The 21,786-nt window shown below is 41.8% G+C and overlaps 1 protein-coding gene across 1 annotated transcript in view; it reads right to left on the minus strand.

The window, feature by feature from the left end:
• SDCCAG8 (serologically defined colon cancer antigen 8) overlaps positions 1–21,786 on the minus strand; it is a 354,236-nt gene that overhangs the window by 90,379 nt on the left and 242,071 nt on the right. Inside the window, exons 13-14 of the mRNA XM_006898076.1 lie at positions 3,333–3,460; positions 1,181–1,289 (exon numbers count right to left, since the gene is read on the minus strand). Coding sequence (XP_006898138.1) covers positions 1,181–1,289; positions 3,333–3,460 — 237 coding nt within the window. The remainder of the gene's footprint in view (positions 1–1,180; positions 1,290–3,332; positions 3,461–21,786) is intronic.

Genomic DNA, 21,786 nt, shown 5'->3' on the forward strand with positions numbered 1-21,786 from the left:
AAATAATTTTAATGAACATTTACAGAGAATTTGGATTTCCATTCATTCATTGCTGCACTTCTCTCCCCGCCCAGTCCTCTCCCCCTGCCCTCCAGTTCGCTCCTCTCTTTCAAAAGTAAAAGAAAGACTCCCTCCCTGGTACACAATCCCCCCGGCAGTTGCTTCTTAGAATTCATGCGGAATTAGTTCCAGGTTTAAAATCCTTGAATGCTTAAGTCTCTTCTATAAAATGGCTTCATATTGGTACATCAGCCATGCACCCCTTGCCTGACACTGTAAATCTTTAAATGAAAAACTTCATTGCTAGCGACTTGGAACCGATTCATAGCTGACCCTTCAGCAGGCTTTCAGAGGCTGTAAATCACACAAAGAGATAGGCCAGCAGAGAAATGCTCTAAAACTTCCCTCCCTAAAGATCAGAGCTCCTAAGCCATCTCTAGATTATAACTCACTCTACTTCAAAAATGCAAATTCATTGCTGTTGACTTGAAAACCTCCAGGCAGTTTCCAGAGGCAGTAAGAGGCTATAAATCTCTCAGGAAACAACTGCCCATCTTTCCCTGAGACGCCTCTGGTGAATGTGAACCACCTGCCTTTGGGTTGGCAGTGCAACTCCTTACCCACCCAAGACACAATACCATTCAAATGCTGTGTGAATAGCGCTTAGAGGGATTGCTCTGATCACTTAACTGCCCCCAGCAACATTTTCCACTCACATTTGTTTAAATCCATATATGCAGAGCCTATAGATTCTGAGGTCCATGAAGACACATTTTGTTTATTCTCATTTCACCTAAAGACAGCTTCTGTGTGTTCACTGAGGACTGAGATAATAGACTAAAAGTAGGCTGTCGGCACTGGATTTTTAAGCCAGCTTGATTCATAGATCTCCATCACTTATTAGATTATTAAAAGTCACCTTGACCTTTGTGACCTGCTTCAATTCTACACATTAAAAAATGTAAAAGAATAGCACGTATACATAATGAGGGGGAAAGATCTGGTTGTCTGTGTGGGCACTTAAGAACATGTTCCTACAAAGAAAATACTTTCACAGGAAACTGATAACAACAGATATTTACTGTGGACATTAAGACTCTACAAGAGTGGAGCTGTGATTTTTAGAGGGAACATGACAGAACTTGTGTAAACAGTGTGAATGCATACTCTTTTTGCCTACCTGCTTTTTTGAGAGATTTGTTCCAATTTCTTGGCTAACGTACAGCATTCTTCTTTTAACTTCATCAAAAACGTGTTCTGGGAAGTCAGCAATGAGTACTGCTCATTTTCTAGAAAGAACAACAAAGTCTCACTAATTCAAGTGATCTCTGACTGTTGCTCTGTAGTAAGTACTCCCATTTGTAGAGTGGTAAAGCATGAAGACTTTCCCTGGCATTTCCCATGAGTCATTAGATTCTTTAATGTCCTGTGTCAGAGGACCCCTTAGCTGGGAAGACATTCAATCTTGGGATACTTGCATTTTCCTTGTAAATACACACCAGGCAGATCTTTGATTACACCAGGGTGACGTCACATCTTAAAAGCAACATTTCATTTAACTGAAATGGAGCCACAGATGCTTGTATTGTGTAGTATGCAAAATATTATAAACTTTTTTTACAAAGGTGTGATGGTTTCAGAAGTGATCACAGGCAGATATTTTCAAATCACTGAGCAGCCCTCTCCTACCCTGCAATCCACGCTTGATGCCTTCTCCTTGTTCATGCATCTCGCTTACCCCATTCTGCATACAGTTCCGTAATTATGAAGGTGAGATACAGAATTTTCCTTACACTGAATTAATTGTCAGCAGTATGAGCTGTAATGAAGATTTGGTTTAAAGACAACTGAAGAGAGTGACGTGTCTCGTGTTCTCAGGTGGCTTATCTCCTAAATCCTCTCCTCTGCAACACTCAGGGCTGCAGTCTGGGGTCCTGCTGGCAGCGGGACACACAGAAAACATCCCGTCATTGCCTCTTTTTTCCTTCTTGGTGGAGAGACACTAAATCTGGTGAATTTTCATTTCTTCTGGTCAAAGGCAATTAGAAGAAAGTCTGTTGAAATCACTGGAGGCAATTCTGAGTCAATTTGGCCTGTTTACCCCTTTATAAGTGAATAGGTTCTTGAATAAATTTTATGTCAGCAATTTTTGACTTATAGAAGAAAAGATTATTTTTTTTTACTATGCTACCAAATACATATTAAATCACGTCAAACTACCTTTCAGTATAAAATATTTCTTCTCAATAGTAGCTGATGATTGGCAAAATGTATATAGCACAAAGTACATGAAGGCATTAAAGTTAAGTATTTTTCTCTCTCTGGGAGACAAACGATCAGTTAAACTTTTTTTTTTTAATAGTACACTCCACGTGGAGTGTGTGGTGTGGAATTACAATGACAGACACGGTCTTGTTTTGACTAACACTGTCTGTGACATGCAACTCAAAAGCAAAAGGAACTACATAATGCTGTGACTGAACAAACCAAACGGCCGATTTTCAAAGTGCATTTTACTTTCAAATTAAAGGTAAAGAGTTACTGGCCAACGCCGTCTGTAGAGTCGCGCCAACGCGATGAAAAGATGACAATTTTTAGCCAAGTTGCCAGCTGTGGCCAGCGCCTTGTATTAGCGAATTTTAACGGCAGTTGTGAGAACTTGAAGAATGCAAAGGATTAAACATCACTCGAGATCGGGGCGGGGGCAAGTGGGGAAATAATGCAAATGCTAAAAATGTTCGAAACTGCAAAGATTAAATAAAGGAACATATCAATTTGGAGCCGCTGAATTACATCCAGCTGCGACAGTGAATTAAGAACCGATTAATGGCTAAAGCTTTCCTCCAGTTTGGATGCTGAAGCACACTCATTAGGCTTTTAGAGCAGCTATAATGTGCGTTCTGTGGGAACTGTTCAATCCTATTCAGGAGACTCTGACTGTAAGCTCAGAGCATTTCCCGCAGAGCATCTGATGCTATTTTCTTTATATAACATGTGTGCCTGAAAACCCAGCCAAAAATAAGCCCTTTGTTTTTCTACTTTGTTGTGGTCTCTCTCAGCTTTACGTTTCTTGAACACAGGTAAATAAACTCATAATCCAGATGGTGCAACAGATGTGGGAGCAGCACTCTGAAATCAACAGACAGTGGGCAATACTTTCCATTTTCTCTTTTAAACGCTAACTAATATGTAATTCGGAATCTCCGGTGTAGTTAGCATCTGCTCCCTTCGGCCAGCCAAAGGTTACAGGTGTTCCTGATGTCATTTCACAGTAAGGCGTGGGCCTGGCTTGTGAGCGAGTGCCCAGGCTCTAATCTTTCCCTACCACCTACCAGTTTTGTCATGCTGGGCCTCCATTTGCTGTATCTTCTGTGTCAGCTCCTGTTCTCTTTGCCGGGCCTGAAGGGCTTGGGCCTTCGCTTCACTGCTGAAGCGCTGCTGAATGCTATCTTTTTCCAGCCTGCGACACAGAGAGGAGACAGAGAGAAATGTAATCGGCAGGTGCACAACCCCCGCTGTGTCCCCTACAGGCCGGAGAGAGCTGAGATGTAGGAAATTGCTAAGACTCCGAAGGCAACCACCTTTTCACAGAACCGTATTCGAGGGGAAATCCAAAGGGCTCTTTCAGACAACACTAAATACATGCCATAAATCCAAATGGACAAAAATAAAAATTTTTCAAACCATTAGAATTTAACCTTGACAAAAAACCATGACAAATAGTGGAAATTTTATGTACAACCCTCTCTTCTTTCCTGTAATATTCTTATAATCTATTTTGTACCACCACACAATCTTTCATCTTTTGGATAGTCAATATTCCTAAAGAGTCTGTTGTTGGTTGTTGTGTACTTGCGAGTCAGAACTGACTCATAGCTGACCCTGCAATGGGTCTTCAGGAGCAGTAAATTGCACAAGAGGAGAAGGCCCATTTTTTCTCTGCAAAGCATCTGGATTTGAACCGTGTAACCTTTGAGTTGGCAGCACAATTTTTTTTAAAAAAGTATTTTATATTGGTTTGCATACAAAATTCATATACATTGTCTCACTATTCTTCAGTCACGTTGTGCTTCGTACAGTCATTCCCACTCATTGTGTTTTATAAAATTAAGCACCACTGAACTATGCCCACCCCTACTTTACCTTTCCAGGTCCCCCTGGATCTTTCCTCTTTTCTTTACCCTCTCCTTCCACCCACCAAACAATGTGAGCTGATGATTCCACCCCCCTGCCCATCCTCACCCCTCTCTCCTACCCCTTTGCCCCCTTGCATTGCCATTCACTCTTTACCTGTTATTCTTGTATTTGTACAATAATAATAATAATGCAGTATTTGTCCTTATGAGTCTGAGTTAGTTCACTCAGCATAATGCTTTCCAGTATTTCCAAACAAAGATTTGAATAAAACTGTATCTGTTTTCCCTCAAAACTTAAGATGAAATATCAAAGATAGAAGGTGCTGTACACAGGGCTAGTAAATTATTCTGTAATGCCAAATCTAGGTTTTCATAAGATATTTTCAGAATGGATGATAGAAGGAGAAATGAGGCCTTTGAGCTGTGGTGCTGGAGAAGAGTATTGAATATATCATGGACTGCTAGGAGAACAAACAAGTTCATTCTAGAGAGGGTCAAATCAGGCTGCTCTTTAGAGGCAAGGATTCTGAAACTTTGTCTGACATATTTTGGACATGTTGCAAGATGGGACCAGTCTTTGGAGAGGAATATTATGCTTAGTAGGGTGGAGGGACAGTGCAAGACAGGAAGACCCTCAGTGAGATGGATTGACTGGGGTAATGGGGGTAGGTGTGTCAGAGACAATAAGATTGGCATAGGATAGATCATGGTTTAGGACTGTTGAACATCAGGTCGCTATGAGTTGCAAGTGACTCAATGACACACAACAAGAAGAATTCATGCATATAAATATAAACACAAATATGAAAATTTAATAACTTCTCCCAATTTCTTTCTGGGTCACATAAAAAGAAAATGCTATATGCATTTATTTATTTTTTTAAAAAAGCTTCCACAGTCAGAGGCAACATGGACCCCATACCATTGGGTCAATGTCCCATCACAGTAGTTTCTGAGGGAGATACTTGCCAACAAGAACCCAAGGAGCCCAAGGCCCGCACTTCTGGCTGCACGGTACATTCTGATGTGCTATGCACACACGTTAGGTTGGATCTTTAAGCTCCAACCAAATATGGTGACTGATGGGAGAGCTTCTTCAATGAACTGACTCAGTTCTTTCAGAATCCGGCTCTCCTTGTGGGCATTTCTCATTCACGCTGTTTTAGTTTACTAATTGAGATATTTGCTGCCTCGCCTTTGCCAAACTAAAAATAAACAATTCCATAAAGCTTTCACCACCAGTATAGGCACTGCTGTGGAACGTCAAGTCAATGATTTCTAATTATAAAGCAACATAAGGAAAGCCGGCATTGAAATTGGTCAAGGCATGTTGCGATTTTGTATGCTTCTGTGTAAAATAAAATTCCAGAACGAAAATACACTACACTTTGCTCAGATGGAACCATCAGGGGACATGCAAAATGGGAAACTAGGTTTCTCTGTTATTTGCAAAAAGGACACTCCTTGGATGTGGCCCAAGGTCTTACCTCATACTGAGTTCCAAAGCAATTTATTGCAACAAATGGACAATCATATGAGGCCACTTTTTGGCTCCCCAGACACACCGTGTATTTTTTTGGCTATGGGTCTTTGAACTTACTCTTTTTCTCTTGCCTACAATATATACCACTTACTAGCAAAATATATACAATTCCTGTAAGTCTACCTCAAAATTCATCCTTCCTCATGTGTCATCTTCCACAAACTTTTCTCAGTTAGCATTAATCACATTCTAGTTATGAGATTACATGTCTGTCTCCTCTAGTCAGCTTTCTCTGTCTGCATCCTGAGACTAGCTCAGTACTTGGCACCAGGAAGTGGGAAGTTTAATGAAAATATAGCCCTGTCTCCTTGTTACAGGGGGTCCTTGGGAGGCTGAACCTAAGTGAAGTGGGAAAATCTGCTCAAGTCTTGTTGTTCTGTACCATCGAGTTGGAACTGACCCTCCAGCACGTTTTCAGAGGCAGTAAATCACATGAGAGGATATTGTGGAGCAGGTGGTGGATTTGAACCATGTATCTTTGGGTTGGCAGTGCAGCTCCTTACCATTAGGCCACCAGAGCTCCTTATACCAGAAGGTGTTAACTATTGCAAATATATTAAGAGAGAGCATGGAAGAGGATAACTGGAGACCAGGCTGCCAAAGGCATATGATTACAGAAGACTGAGGCATCAATCTCAAGTCAAAGCCTGAGCTACAGCAGAGAATCCAGGCAGGAAGACTGGGGTTTCAAGAGCCCCTGGATCTGATGACTACATAATACACTGTTCAGAGTTAACACTAGCATGAAGAGGGCACTAATAATAATTACACTGGGGGAAATAGTCACATTAGGATTTGGTTTCCCTACATAAAGGGACTGTCAATCTCATTATCAACTTTTAAAATGAGAAGCTCCCTAATTATTGACAATTTAAATTTACTACAGGAGCCCTGTGGGTGTTATTGGCGTGGGGGTGAGGGGAGGGGCAAGATGAGCAGGCTGCTTTCATTAAGATTTACAACCAGAGGTTACTTTGCGCTGGAATTGACCCAATTGTGTGAGTTTTCTGTTAAATGTACTACAGGAGGAGAACTGTGATTATATTATAGTTCTTCATAAAATAACTCGGTCAGGTTACAAATCAACTTGAGTTTCTCTCCATGAATGGTTTCCTAGTGCCACACTTTCTTGGACTATTCGTGCACCAGTCTGGGACTCAGCATTTGTCCAAGCAGCTCTTTTGCCTTTTAGAGCAGAGCGGTATTGCGACAGCAAGATGGGGATCTGTATGGTGGTCATTGTTGCTACAGTATCATGACTTCTAGGACATCTTAGAGACAGAACTGGGATATGAACATAAAGATGCATAAAAAATATAAATATAAATTAAATATAAATATAAATAAAAGTGAACAAAAGATTGAGGTTGTCAATGATTTCACTTTATTACATCCACAATCAGCTTGTCTGGAAGTAGCAGTCAAAAAATCAAATGATGCATTGGGCAAGTCTGCTGTGAAGGTCCTCTGTAAAATGCGAAAGACCAAAAATGTAACTTAAAAACTAAGTTGTGTCGGTCCTAAGCCATTCTATTTTCAGTTGCTTCATAAGCATGTATGGTCTGGAGACTAAGGTGTGCCTGATCAGGCCATAGTATTCACAATTATTTGTTATGTGTCAGAAAGCTGGACAATGACTAGGGATGATAGAAGGAGAATTGATCTTTGAGCTGTGGTGCTGGAGAAGAGTGTTGAAGAGTATTGAATATACCATGGACAAACAGGTTCATCCTGGAGATGGTGAAACCAGGCTGCTCCTTGGAGGCAAGGATTCTGAAACTTCGTCTGACATACTTTGGGCATATTGCAAGGAGGGGCCAGTCCTTGGAGAGGGACGTCATGTTTGGAAGGATGGAGGATCATCGATGATGGATTGATTCAATGACTGGGGTAATGAGGGTAGGTGTGTCAGAGACAATAAGGCTGGCACAAATAGGGCAGGGTTCAGGGCTGCTGTACTTAGGGTTGTACATAGTGACTCAGTGGCACACAACAGCAATATATGCATGTGAAAGTTGGACAATAAATAAGGAATTCTGAAGAAGAACTGATGACATTAAACTGTGATGTTGGTTAAGAATATTGTTCTCTCTCATTACTGTTGAGTCAGAACTGACTTGTAGCTGAGCCTCCATTGGGTTTCAGAGATTGTACATTGCATGGGAAGAAATGCCCAAACAAATATGTCTTGGACAAAGTTCTGCCAGAGTGCTCAGAGGCAAGTTCGATGAGACTTCACATCTCCCATAATTGGGAAAACATCATGTTCAGAAAAGTGGAGGGCCAGAGCAGGAGAGGAAGAGCTTCAGCAAGCTGGATTAACACAGTGACTGTAACAACGGGCAGACACACAGCGGAGACTGTGAAGCTGGTACAGGACTGGCTAGGACTTTTGTCACTGTTAACAAGCTGAAGTGGCAGCACCTACCAATAACAACACAGAAATGGCTATGTGTCTCCATCAATAAATGCACGCATGTTCGTGCTGGTATGTCCAACTTGCAAGATAAGGTAGATCTGCTTTTCCTACTCTGTAGAATTGTAACCTTCCTTATGAGTAAAAAACTTGTGCCTCACTCCCCTTATCTGGAGATATTTACTCCGATTTAAACGATAAAGAAAGCCATTCAAACTTACGAATGCATTATAAAAAAGAAATCTAGTAAGGGGAATAAAATATTTTACTTTTGCCTTTTTTTTTAAACACAAATTCACGTACACCATTTTCAATTGATTCTCTGCTGTTCTGGGAAGATCTTGTCTGGAGAAGAAGCATAGAACAACAGAAGATTCAGTTACAGAGTCCAAGTATGGCACTGACCTTCTTATTACTGTAAAAACTGACAGGTGACTTAGCCACTTAATCTGACGTTCTTCATGCAAACAGAGCAAAACAGAAACATCCTCCCTTCAAGGGTTGATCACTTTAGCAAACTACTATTTATTCATGTGTACCATAAATACATAATTAACACGCTTGGTACCAGCAGTCAGGAAATAAGGAGACACATTGCACTGGGAAAGTCTGCAGTTAGGGACCTCTCCAAATTATTGAGGAATAATGTCAGTTTGAGGACTAAAGTCCAGCCATAGTCTTTCCAATCACTCTCTATGCTTCTGAGAGCTGGAAAATGACTAAAGATGACAGAAAAAGAAAATGAAAAAAGATGCCTTTGAGCTGTGATACTGGAGAAGAGGATTGAATATTCCATGGAGAATGAACAGATATGTCTTGGAAAGGGTGCAGCTGGAGTGCTCGTTGGAGGCAAGAATGATGAGGCTTTGCCTCACATACTTTGGGCCTGTTGCTATGAGGGGCTATTCCTTGGAGAGGGTTGTGATGCTGGGAAGGGTGGAGGGTCAGCGAAGGAGAAGACGACCCTTGGCCAGATGGATAATGCAATGACTGCCACAATGGGCTCTCGTGTGTTAGGAAGTGTGAGGATGGTGCAGGATAGGACAGGGTTCAGATCTTTTGTTCACAAGGTCGCTGTGAGTCATACTTGATTCGATGACACCTAAACCACCACCACCATAACTCTTGGCATCAGCAGTGAGGAAATCAAAAGCCAAATTGCATTTGAAAAATCTGCTGTCAGGATCTCTTTAGAGTACTGAAGAGCCACAATGTCAGTTTGGAGACTAAAGTGCGTCTGATCCAGGCCATGGTCTTTGCAATTATTTTCTTTGCATCAGAGAGCTGGACAATGACTAGGGATGACAGAAGAAGAATAAATGCTTTTGAGTTATGGTGCTGGAGAAGAGTGTTGAACACATGATGGGCTGCCAAGCAAATAAACAAGCTTGTCCTAGAGTGGGGGAAAACAAGCTGCTCCTTGGAGGCAAGGATTTTGAAGCTCCATTTTACATACTTTGGGCATGTGGCCTAGAGGGACCAGTCCTTGGAGAAGGACATCTTGTTTGGAAGGGAAAGAGGGACAGTGCAGAAGAAGACGACCTTAGATAAGATGGATTGACTCAGTGACTGGGGTAATGGGATTAAATTGGCTCAAATAGGGCAGGGTTCAGAGCTATTGTACATAGGGGTTGTTATGAGTTGCAGCAACTCAATGGCACATAAGAACAACAACAACAACAACAACCACTACCATAAGTCAAGTTCCTTACATGTATTATTTTTAATTAAACTTTGAAGGTAGATTTTCTTATTATCCTTTCTTGACTGTATAAGTCAAGAAACTGAGGCACTCTGGTGAGTCAGAAATGGCCGTCACAGCTGGCCAATTAGTAGGTTTTCAGAGGCTATAAATTGCATGGAGGAGACTGACCATCTTTCTTCCACAGAGCAGCTGGTGGATTTGAACCACCTGCTTTTGGGTTGGCAGAGCAGCTCCCCAGAGCTCAGCGCTATATAGGTTAAACACTTTGTCTAAAATTACTTGCTGCAGAGGGTCAAGGACTGTAGCCTTCAATATGGACTGAGGCTCAATGTCAAGAAGACAAAGATTCTCACCACTGGACCAATTGGAAGCATCAGGATGGATGGCAAAGAGATTGAGATTGTTCACAGCTTCAGTTTGCTCAGCTCCATGGTCAACACTCTTGGCACCAGCAGCCAGGAAATCAAAAAACGTATTGTGATGGGAAAGTCTGCTATTAGGGACCTCTCTACTCAAGAGCAACGGTGTGTCTTTGGAGAGTAAGGTGCATCTGATACAGGCCATGGTCTTTGCAATCACTTGCTATGCATCAGAAAGTTGCACAATGACTAGGGAGGATAGAAGGCGAATTGATGCTTTTGAGCTGTGGTGCTGGAGAAGAGTATTAAATGTACCATGGACAGCCAAGAAAACAGATTCATCCTGGAGAGGGTTAAACCAGGCTGCTCCTTGGAGGCAAGGATTCTGGGACTTCATCTGACGTACTTTGGACATGTTGTAAGGAGGGACAGGTCCTTGGGGAGGGACATCATGCTTGGGAGGGTGGAGGGACAGTGCAGGAGGGGAAGGTCCTCTGAGGTGGATTAATTCAGTGACTGGGGTAATTGGAATGGGTGTGTCAGAGGCACTGTGATTGGCACATGACAGAGCAGTTTAGGGCTGTTGTACATAGGGTCGCTATGAGTTGCAAGCAATTAAATGGCACATAACAACAACAACAACATTTGGAGTCAGGGTCAGAAAATGCAGTTCGACTTGATTCCAAAGTCTGAAACTTAGACCTTTATGTTTCAGTTTCTTAATTTACTATGGATGTCAGTAAATGAAAAAATTGTGGAAGGATAACAAGAGGCCTGTTTCATATGTGTGTGTGTGTGTGTGTGTGTGTGTGTGTGTGTGTGTGTGCGCACATGTGCGTGTGTGACACTTAAGCCTCTATTATCCATCCTGCCATCAAATCCCAAAGTCTCCTTCTTTCCCATCCTTCTGACATGAACTGGGCCACTCCTTCCTACAACAGTGCAGTCAGTTACCTGTTTCCTCTTCAGATAAATACACTGCCTTTGCTAAAACCCTGGAAGGCATATAAATACATGCTCTGCCTTTGGATGCAGGGCCATGGTGTCACAAAGAAGATAAGATCTGGCATCTTCTGTCATACGAGCACTTGGAGGTTAGGGTCCTTTGTCTGTATTGTTCATTAATTTATTCCAAGATCCTGGAATGATGCCTGGAACATATTTGTGCGGTCAACAAATACATCTGATGAATGAATGAATGAACAACTGTCAATATACAGAAAGTACGAAAGAACTGGAGGGGGTGTTAAACTACTGGCGCTGCTCCTGGAACAACCCCTAGCATCACACTGTCCAGTCATGCGTAGAGGCCCCAGCTCACAAAGCAAATCACTGTTTACACAGGTCATATGAGAGAGTGTGAGAGAGCAAAGTCCGCCTCAGCAGCAGACAATGGTCTCCCAGGACCAGTGGGTCACTTCTCACAGTTGACATAGAGCTGGAGATCAGTGCTCACCCGAGAACCAGGAATGTAGACAGAAATGGGGTTGGCCAAGTGATATTTAGGGCATGAGTTGAAAAGAGATGTTATTATGGACCTAGAAAAAAGGCAGGAGGCTTCCTGAGAAGGAGAGGAAGCTGGAAAAGACAGTCTCCAGTTCCAGCTTTTGTTGTTGTGTGCTGTCGAGCTGGAACTGACCCATAGCTGACCTTCCAATGGGTTTTTAGAGGTAGAAAATCACACAGGAGGAGACTGCCCATCTTTCCCCCGCAAAGCAGCTGGTGGACTCGAACCATTTACCTTTGGATTAGCAGTGCAATTCTTTACCACTACGCCATTAGAACTCCCTTAGCTTTTAGGCAGGCCCTAAAGTTTGTGAAGAAATACTCCACATGGGGACTGTGTGGGAGACTGCTATGGGGACTGTGTGGGAGACTACTGCCCCATTTGTCTACCAGGAAGGGAATGGGATAAAACAATCTGCATTTTGGCCTAGAATTCCATTTCATTTTATTGTTATTATTGACAATAAATCCAAATAGAAACAGTAATAAATTAGTAGACAGCATGCTGCTTTCTGCATTTAAGGAGAACCAAAAGCCTTATGGCTGTTGGTAGGACTATGATCTATTTGAGCAAATGGAAAAGAAAGGTTGCAACAGACAAGGAAAAGAAACCCAAGACTCAGTAACCCCTACTTTCTCAAGGATGCAAGAAACGTCATGGGATCATGGCCAGTTCCTGGAGTAAATGATTTCTATCTTCATCACCACAACGTATACGAGAACGCTCAGCAGCACTGGTGGAAGGTGTACTGTCAGATTGGATCACATGGCACTTTCACAGACGAAAGCAGGAAGCAAAAGGAGGCACATCTTCAAAGAAACCAAGGCAAAGAGAAAGGAATATTTAGCAGAAACATTCCTAAACTTACCTTTCCTTCTCAAGATGTTCTCTTAAGTAGTTTCAAAATAATGTTGTTTTTGTATCCTGTCGAGTGGGAACCAACCCTTAGCTGACCTTCCAGTGGGTTTCCAGTGGCATTTAATCACACAGGAATTGAATATCCATCTTTCTCCTGTGCAGCAGTTGGTGAATTTGAACCATGTACCTTTGTGTTGGCAGAACGATTCCTTACCATTAAGTTATGAGACATAAAAGTTGGTGGCCTTGAATGGATGCTGCCTAATTTTTATCATAGCTTCTGTACAACTTGCACCAACGTGAAACGAAACCAGACCTTCACCATCACATCTTCCTCCAAGTGAGTTTGGACTTTCCAGTGTAGGGTCCTCTGTTTATGCAGCGACTTGGTCAGGCAAGGAGATGGAGCACATACATGGCTCCATTTGGGAGACGAGGTATCTCAGGATTGGAGAATTAAGAGGCAGCACTCAAAGACACTCTGAGCAGAACTGTAACGGTCTTATGCTAGGGGCTGACTTAATCACACAGAACAATGCTCATCCATTCAACAAATACTTAAGGAGCTACAAGCACAAGAAGCTCTCTGGCCCCATGGTTAAAGTTCTGGCTACTAATGAAAAGTTTTGGTTTGAACTCGTTAGCTACTCCACAGGAGAAAGACAAGGCAGTCTGCTTCGGTAAAGATTACAGACAAGGAAACAATTCTACCTTGTCCTGTTGCTGTTGTTGTTATGTGCTGTTGAGTTACCTGTAACTCAAAGCAACCCTATGTATATTAGCTCTGAAACCTGTCCTAACCTAAGCCTATTTCATTGTCTCCAACAGACCTAATCCCATTTCTCCAGTCACTTAGTCAATTCATTTCCCAAAGAGGTAGTTCTACTCTGTCCTAAAGGGTCCCTATGAATTAGAATTGGCACAACAACACACACAACAATATCACAATGCTCAGAACACAGGCCCTCAAAGAGTCTAAAAATCAGCTAAGTGAAAACAAAGCCTGTGAAGATGGTATGCTGCCCACTGCAATAAGCCTACTCTTACACAGAAGCACAAGACAGGAGGGGGGTGCAGGCCAGGCACAGTGAGGGAAGAGTTCAACAACAACAAAGTCAGAGACTTAAAGAACGCAGTTCAAAGTGGCAGGGACAGCGTGCACAAAGATCCACGAAAGAGATATGACTAGGTGCCTTTTATACCAGGCAGTGTGGTATATATGAGGGCAGACTATAAATGTTGGGGGCTGAGCCAAGCAGTTGATAGAGGTGAGACTGGAGAGAAATGAGACCAGGCATGTAGGCATGAGTCTGTTTTTAAGGACTTCATCAATGTAGGGTTGAGGCAGGGGAGTGTTGCGTTCACACACATTGGGGCTTCAGAAAGACCACTCTGGTTGCAGTGCAGGGAGTAGATGGGGGCAGTGCCAATGTGAGGAACAAGGAGAGCACGTATTACCGCAGCAGTGGTAAGAGCAATTCCTGTGATGCTTCTCTAGACATGGTGGATGTCAAACCAAGGGCAAATCTCACCAAATTCAGCCTTGTCTGCTTTGTTTTTTTGTAGCTCAGAAGTCCCTAATACATTAGTAATTGTGTAGGGAAAGTTCCTGGCAGAGAGTAAGGCACTCTTAAGGGCTATTTTACAATACCATAGTTTACAATGCCTGCCTAATTCTCCAGGTGAAAGAACAAAGACAAATACACCATTTCATAAATGAAATTAGACTATTACTATTATGCCTTTGTATCTTCAAACTGTCAAAATATTTATACTTTGCATCTCTGATTTGTCTGTGTAAAATGATCACTTTGGTCAACTCCTATCTTTTCTCTCTAAAAATAATCAATTTATCTCCATATTCCTAGTAGTTAATCTAATTAGTAACTTTTAACCAGGCATTAGGAGGTTAAATAAGGAGTATAGGAACATTTCTGGAGCCTGTCAATGGATGTGCACAAGTGTCAAACTAACTGAAAAGAGTTTTCACTCTATTATTAAAATATTTCTGAAATTAGTTTCTAGGAGTCATGATCTAGGCAGCATATGATCAAGAACCAATGGCACTGAAGGAAGAAATTCAGGCTGCTGTAGGGGCACTGGGAAAAAACCAAGGCTCCAGGAATAGATGGGATACCAACTGACGGGCTTCAACAAATATATGCAACCCTGCTAGGCTCATTTATTATTACCAAGAAATTTGGAAAACAGTTACCTGGCCAACTGACTGGAAGAGATCCATATTTGTGACCATTGCAAAGAACGGTGATCAAACAGGATGTAGAAAGTACTGAATAAAATCATTAATATCAGACTCCACAAAAATCTTGCTGGCGATAAATGAAAAATATGTGGAACAATACATCAACAGGGAAATGCCAGAAATTCAAGCTGGATTCAGAGGCAGCCATGAAATGAGAGACCTCTTTGTCAATTCCAGATGAAGCTGTGACACAGGGTTGCTCTCGTGGCTTCGTGGTAAGGAGTTGTGCTGCCAACACACAGCGCAGGTGGTTCGAATCCACCAGCTGCTCTGAAGGAGAAAAATGGGCAATCTCCTTCTGGGCAAATTATAGCCTCTGTAAACCCACTGGAGGATCAGCAATGAGTTGGATTTGATTTGATGGCACATAATAATCACAGTAACATAGTTTCTAATCAGAAAAGAAGTGTGTCAGGGTTGTTTCCTTTCATGGATAGGGGTAGGGTTGCACAATTGGATGGGTGGGTGGGGTCAAGGTAATGGAAGGACCTTTTGTGAAAAACAATATATTCAAACTTTATAAATAAATCAGAATAAAATAAAAAAAATTTAAAAAAAGAAAAAAAAAGCCTCAAAACTGGACTGATAGGCAACATCATGATTAATTGAGACAAGACTGATGTGGTCAAGGATTTCATTTTACTTGGATCTAGGGTCAACACTCATGGAAGCAGCACTGAGATAACAAATGACATGTGGCATTGGGCAAATCTCCTGCCAAAGATTCTTTAAAGTGCTAAAAGAAGAACATGGACATCAGTTTAAATACAAAGGTGCGTTGGACCCAAGGCATGGTCTTTTCAGTGACTTCTTAAGCATGTGAAAGTTGGATAATAAAGACCAAACAAGGATTGACGTCTTTGACTGTGGTGTTGGTGAGGAGTATTGAGTATACCATGGAGTGACAAAAGAACAAACACATTTGTTTTGGAACAAGTGCAGTCTGGGCACTCCTTAGAAGCAAGGAGGGTAAGACTTTGTCTCAAACACTTAGGATATGTTACTGGGAGGGCCTAGTCTCTGGAGAAGGTCAACAGGCTTGGAAAAGCAGAGGTCAGTAAAAGAGAAGAAGACCCTCATTGAGATGGACAAATACAGTGGCTGCAAATACAATGGACTTAAGCACATCAGCGATCATGAAGATGGAGCAGGACAGGGCTGTGTTTTGTCCTTTGGGACAAAGATTCACTGTCAGCTGGAGGCAACTCAAGGACAAGTGATAGCAACATTATTAAATGTAAGTTATTGTGGCCATTATATTTCTTTTAAAATATCCAGTAATGTAATAACTACAATTATTATGTATCGGTTGCTGTGTGTGCCATGGAGTTGGAACTGACTCATAGCTGACCCTCCAGTGGGTGTTTTGAGGCTGCCTCTCACAAGGGAGGAGATTGCTCATCCTGGATCACCCTGGGAGTAGTTGATGGATTTGAACCATGTGCCTTTGGGTTGGCAGTGCAATTTCTTACTGATGAGCCACCAGAGTTCCCTAAATATCTGTTGTTGTGTGCTGTCAAATTGGAACCAACCCATAGTTGACCTTCCAGTGGGTTTTCAGAGGCAATTAATCACACAGGAGGAGATAGCCTGCCCTTCTCCCATAAAGCAGAGAGTGGTCTATGAGCTAGGTTCACTCTGAGATAAATATCTCTTAGGGCATCTCATTTCTTGAGTACATTAATGCTTCTTTTACTTGGAATTGTTGAAAAGTAAATGATTCATTAGGTGTTACACCTCAGGACTCTGAATGTTTGCTGAACAAATAGGTTCCTCCTAGAGAAAGTTAAACCAGGCTGCTCCTTGGATGCAAGGATTCTGAGACTTTGTTTGACATATTTTGGACATGTTTCAAGGAGGAACCAGTCCTTGGAGAGGGACACAAAGCTTGGAAGAGAGGAGGGACAGCGCAAGAGAGGAAGACCTTCGATGAGATGAATAGATTCAGTGAGTGGAGTAATGTGGGTAGGTGTGTCAGAGACAGTAAGGTTGGCACACTATAGAGCAGGGTTTAGGGCTGTTGTACATAGGGTCGCAAACAACTTGACAGCACATAACAACCACCACCAACAATATCTGCTTTCTTACACAAAATACACTAACTATAACAAACACCTCCTGATAAATATGGTTCATAATTTAAAACAAAGCTGGTTCTCTCTGATACCCACTCTGTTCGCAAGTTCACTGCTGTATTTTTCAAGTGTCCAGCACCACCACTGAGTCGTTTTGAAGGCTGTGAGCTTTATGAGAGGACACTGCCTATCTTGCCCTGTGGAGCTGCTGGCTGACTCCGGTCTCTGGACTCCTGATAACAGCCCAACACCCTGCCACTAGAGCTCCTTTGGAAATGCAACAGGCACTCAGTTGATATTTATGGCATGCAAAGTCCGGAAAGCTATCCTGAACATCTAGAAGTATACTGATCTGCTCCCTGTGATATTTTTTCCTTTGTCTTTGCTGTGATTTGCTGCCATGTTTTTTGTTTGTGTTTTAATGCCTAAAACTGATGCCTCAGGATAGTTCCATTAATCCTGCCAAGAAGATGGCAAGGACTTCATCATACTTAATTGATTCTTAAAAATATTTTTTCCATTTATATCTCAATTATGAACGGTGGCTTAGTGGTAAGAAGTTGTGCTGCCAGCTCAAGGGTATGCAGTTCTATCTACCAGCTGCTTTGTGGAAGAAAGATGGGCTAGCTCCTCTCATGCTATTTACTGCTGCTGGGGGTCAGCCTTGAGTTGGTTCTGACTTGACAGTGCACAACAATAACATTGCCATGATGGCTCTATTTCTGGAGGCCAAATGTGCCCAAAGTCTAAGACTGAGTAACTGGAGGGAAGTTGTGATAAAGACAGTAGAATTTTCCTTAATGCTGAAATGGTATGTGGTGCTCCAACACTCAGTATATATGTATACAGATTAGGATTGTGGTTTACTGACATCTTGGCCTGATGAAAAAACAGCTCCTTACAAAACTCTGATATCTCCACCTCATATGCAATTCCAGAGCTGAAAAGGACTACATTTCTGGAAAAGACACCTCACCTTATCACAGATCTTCCAATTCAGAGTCCAGTGTGCTAACAGATTATGCTCAGTCCTGCCCTTGATCAATACTATTACTGTTTCTGCCACTGCAATTGCACCATTTTCCTAGCTAAAATACTTTTCCTTTTAATCCCTTTATATCTGAGTATTATTTTTATTTGACATATAACTTGCTTATAACTCTTCTTATCCACATCCTTATAGTTTCCTCTGTTTTCTAGAACATGTTTTTTCCAGGTCTTCTCTCTTACAGCCACTTCTCAGCCTTTTCTTTCAACAGTCCTCCGGCTGCAGGGCTGCCTCTTCCATTCCTGAAGATCGGCTTCCTCTTTTATTCCAAATTCATCTTCAAACTCATTTTCAGAGAGCCTGGCCTGGGTCTACTCAGGCCAGAGGAACTGGTGCCTCGAGAAAAACCAACAGAAGCAACTGAAATCCAGACTCCAAATCTAACCCAATGCTATCACACTGGCACCAACTCACAGAGACCCTACAGAACAGAGTAGAACTGCCTGGAAACTTTCCAAAGCTGTAACCTCTACAGAAGGAGATTGCCAGCCCTTTCTCCTGTGGAGCAGTGGAGAGAGTGTTCAAATGGCTGACTGTTTATTTAGCAGCTCAACAGCAAGCCCTTTTCTAAAAACCTGAAATATCTCTAAAAAGAAGAGCATACACAGCCTTTGTCTGTTAGCATATAAGCTCCTTGCCAACAGAGCTCACCTACTTATCTGTATACAAGGAGGCAGCAGCCTTTTATGCCCACCGGACTTGTCGACAGACCCCCGCTTCCCCACTAACTGGCCGAGCATGCTCAGTGAGCGAGCTGCCCTCTCTGGAATGCAAATGTACAATGGGGTGTACCTCTCCTGCTAGGACTACCCTGAAACTCAAAGTTCAGTATATTAAGCACAAAGCTAATGCACGCTGGGGGCTCTGATGCCATGGCTGTAGTGTGTTAACCAAATGGCTGTGCATCTTTAGTGGTTTGAATCCACCAGTGGCTCCACTGGAAAAGGAAGAGCAGCCCCCTCTAATTACCATTTACAGACCTGGAAAGAATATGTGAGATATGCTAATTTTTTTGCTAATCATTTTACATATACGCTCTCACAGACTCTTTGCCCAAAACCCTTTGAGAGAGATGCTATTGTGTGCCCATTTTACAGATGAGAAGGAAGCTCAGCAAGTAACTTACTCTAGCAACTAGTGGCAGAGCTAAGAGAACGCCAGAGCTCACAATGTACCTAATGAGGAGCATATGAGGGCTCAGATGTGGACGGCGCGCTGACCTGCTGCCTCACTCTGCGTCAGCCCAGGCCCTGACCCGCGGATTCACTGCATCAGTCCTGCGCCCTGGCCTGCTGCCTCATCAATATCCTCTTGCTGTTGTTGTGAAGTGTTCATGAATCAACTCCAACTCATGGTGGCCTCGTGTACAACAGATCAAAACTTTGCTTGATCCTTCGCCATTCCAATATTACAGGGGACAATCTACATAAAGCAAACAGCCAAGATAAGCCCAGGTAGCCATTTGAAAAATGTCTAAATTCAATTAACTGGCTGGCAGTTATTGGTCATGTACACTTTCAATTACAATTAATATGTGACGACAAGGTTAAGAAATTATTGCAATGTGTGGCTGGTATCCAGACCTGGATAACCCATCAGCCATTCTTCAAGGAAAAGCCAGCAGGGTGCAGCTAGCGCCATCTTCCTTGTCCTCAACATGCCAGCGTCTTCAGGACAGGACTGAGCAAAGTGAGTCCTGCTTACCGACTCCAAAATAAAGAAGAGCCGACACAATTTTCTTCTTTATGTAAAGTGATTTCAGTTATTGCGGAAATAGAATTCAGAACTTTTGCTAATGAGAAACCAAATACACCTGCACCTGGGAAAGTGAAGAAATGGGAAGGTCCAGAGCTGTGCTATCCAATATGGCGGCCCTGGCCACAAGTGGGTCCCGAGCAGATCAGCTGTGGCTGGTGTGAATCACCATTCATCCAGAGGGATGTGCTGCAAGACGTGCGGGAAGTATAAGTCATACCCTGGAGTGTGAAGATTTAGTGAAAATTATGAAAACTACCTTATTAATAATTGAACAGATAGGTTATATGCTGAAGTGCTACTATTTTCTAAATCTTAGGCCAAATAAACTATTGTTGTTGTTGTTGTTGTTGATTGCTATCCAGTTGAGCATGACTCATAGTGACCCTATAAACAAAAGACCTGAAGCCTTTTGATAGCTATCGTTTCTCAAAGTTCATAGAGTTTCCAGAGGCATGCTTAGGAATTGGATGTCATTCCTGCTTCTGGTGGCCTAGTGACAAGGAGCTGTGCTGCAATCCGAAGGCACGAAGTTCGAGGCCACCAGATGCTCCACAGAAGAAGGCTGGGAAATCTCCTCCCATGCGATGAACTGCTTCTGAAAACCCGCTGGAGGGTCAGTTCCAACTCTGCGGTACACAACAACAACAATAATAAACTATTATGAAACTTAATCTCACTTGTTTCATTTTTACTTTTTTTTTATGAGGACTGAGGGGGTTCATATTTTGTAGCTTTTGTTGTTTTTCTCTTCGAGGGTACTAGTCTGGGCATAACTTCTTTGTCTACGTTCCTATACCAACACATGATTCTTATTCCTGATGTTCCAAAGAATCATGCTGTCAAACTGCCAATGGAATGCAATGCAGCATTCAGGAGCAACAAGTTAAAAAAATATTATATAGCATGGGAAAGGCTGGAGAGCATTATGCTGAGTGAGCTCAGTCTCATAAGGACAAATACTGCATAAAATCATTAATGCAAAAATAGAAGGATGGCTAGCAGGATGTGTACAAGGGTCCAAAGGGTGAAGTGGAGGGGAAAGGGGGATTGGGGATGGAAGGAATCATGAGGTTACAGAGTTTGGTGGCTAGAAGGAGGAGGTGACGGAATCAGAAAAGATCCAGTGGGGACCTGAAAAGACAGAGCAAATGACATAAGTCAATAGTGATTGGCTTTATAAAACACAATGTATGAGAATGATTGTATGAAATACAATGTTAATGAAGGGATGTGCGGAACCTAATATATATTAATTTTTATGCAAACCAATATAAAATTTAAAAAAAATTACGAAGTCAAATGTCTCAGGAAGCTCATAATTTTTATAAAAAGAAAAACTTCTTGAGATTTTTTTTTTTTACCTTAATAGATTTCTCATTAAAGTCATCATTATTTGAAATAAGAGTCAAAGGAGAATTCCATCTAAAATGGAGAACAGCTGAAGCTGAAATAGTTACTATGTTACACAAATGTAAGTGATACAACCACTCCTCCTGTAAGTCAGATCTGGTTTGAAGCAACTCCCAAAATATATATTCATATTTAAAGTTAAAGTTAAATTCTAGGGCATATGGAAAAGTTATTCCATATAGTCAAATTGGCAAATTATAGAAAATCATCAAATTATGTACATGGATTACAGATTCCTAATAAGTCAATATAATTTTAAAAAATGTATGATTGTTAAATGTGAAAGAACAGATTCTCTGAGATGGGTTTTTTTTTTCCTCCACAGATATCTCCCCCCAAATCTCCACTAATCATTCTTGTATCATTACTAATATCAAGCAAAAGGCCAACATTTTCAAGGTTAACCAAGAGAACGATGCAGGTCAAATTAGTCAGTCTGTCAGTCAAGTTTAGCATACTATCTCAGCAAATTATTCTATCTGTTGCCTCTGTAGCTTAATTTATGGCAAACCATTTAGTTTTACTTTGCCAGTTAACAGCTTCAGACATTTATAAAAATTGCTGGGTTGATTTGTTAATAAATATACCAAAGAATCTAGAAAGGGTGATAAAACAAACTTTCATAAGAACTCCAGTACCAGCCACTGTTATTACAAGATTATTATTTATAGAAGAGCTCACCTGAAGAATCTGCTTCAAATAACCATA

This window comes from Elephantulus edwardii, unplaced genomic scaffold (assembly GCF_000299155.1).
Source record: "Elephantulus edwardii isolate Elephantulus edwardi_28Jun2011 unplaced genomic scaffold, EleEdw1.0 scaffold00219, whole genome shotgun sequence".
Taxonomy (NCBI): domain Eukaryota; kingdom Metazoa; phylum Chordata; class Mammalia; order Macroscelidea; family Macroscelididae; genus Elephantulus; species Elephantulus edwardii.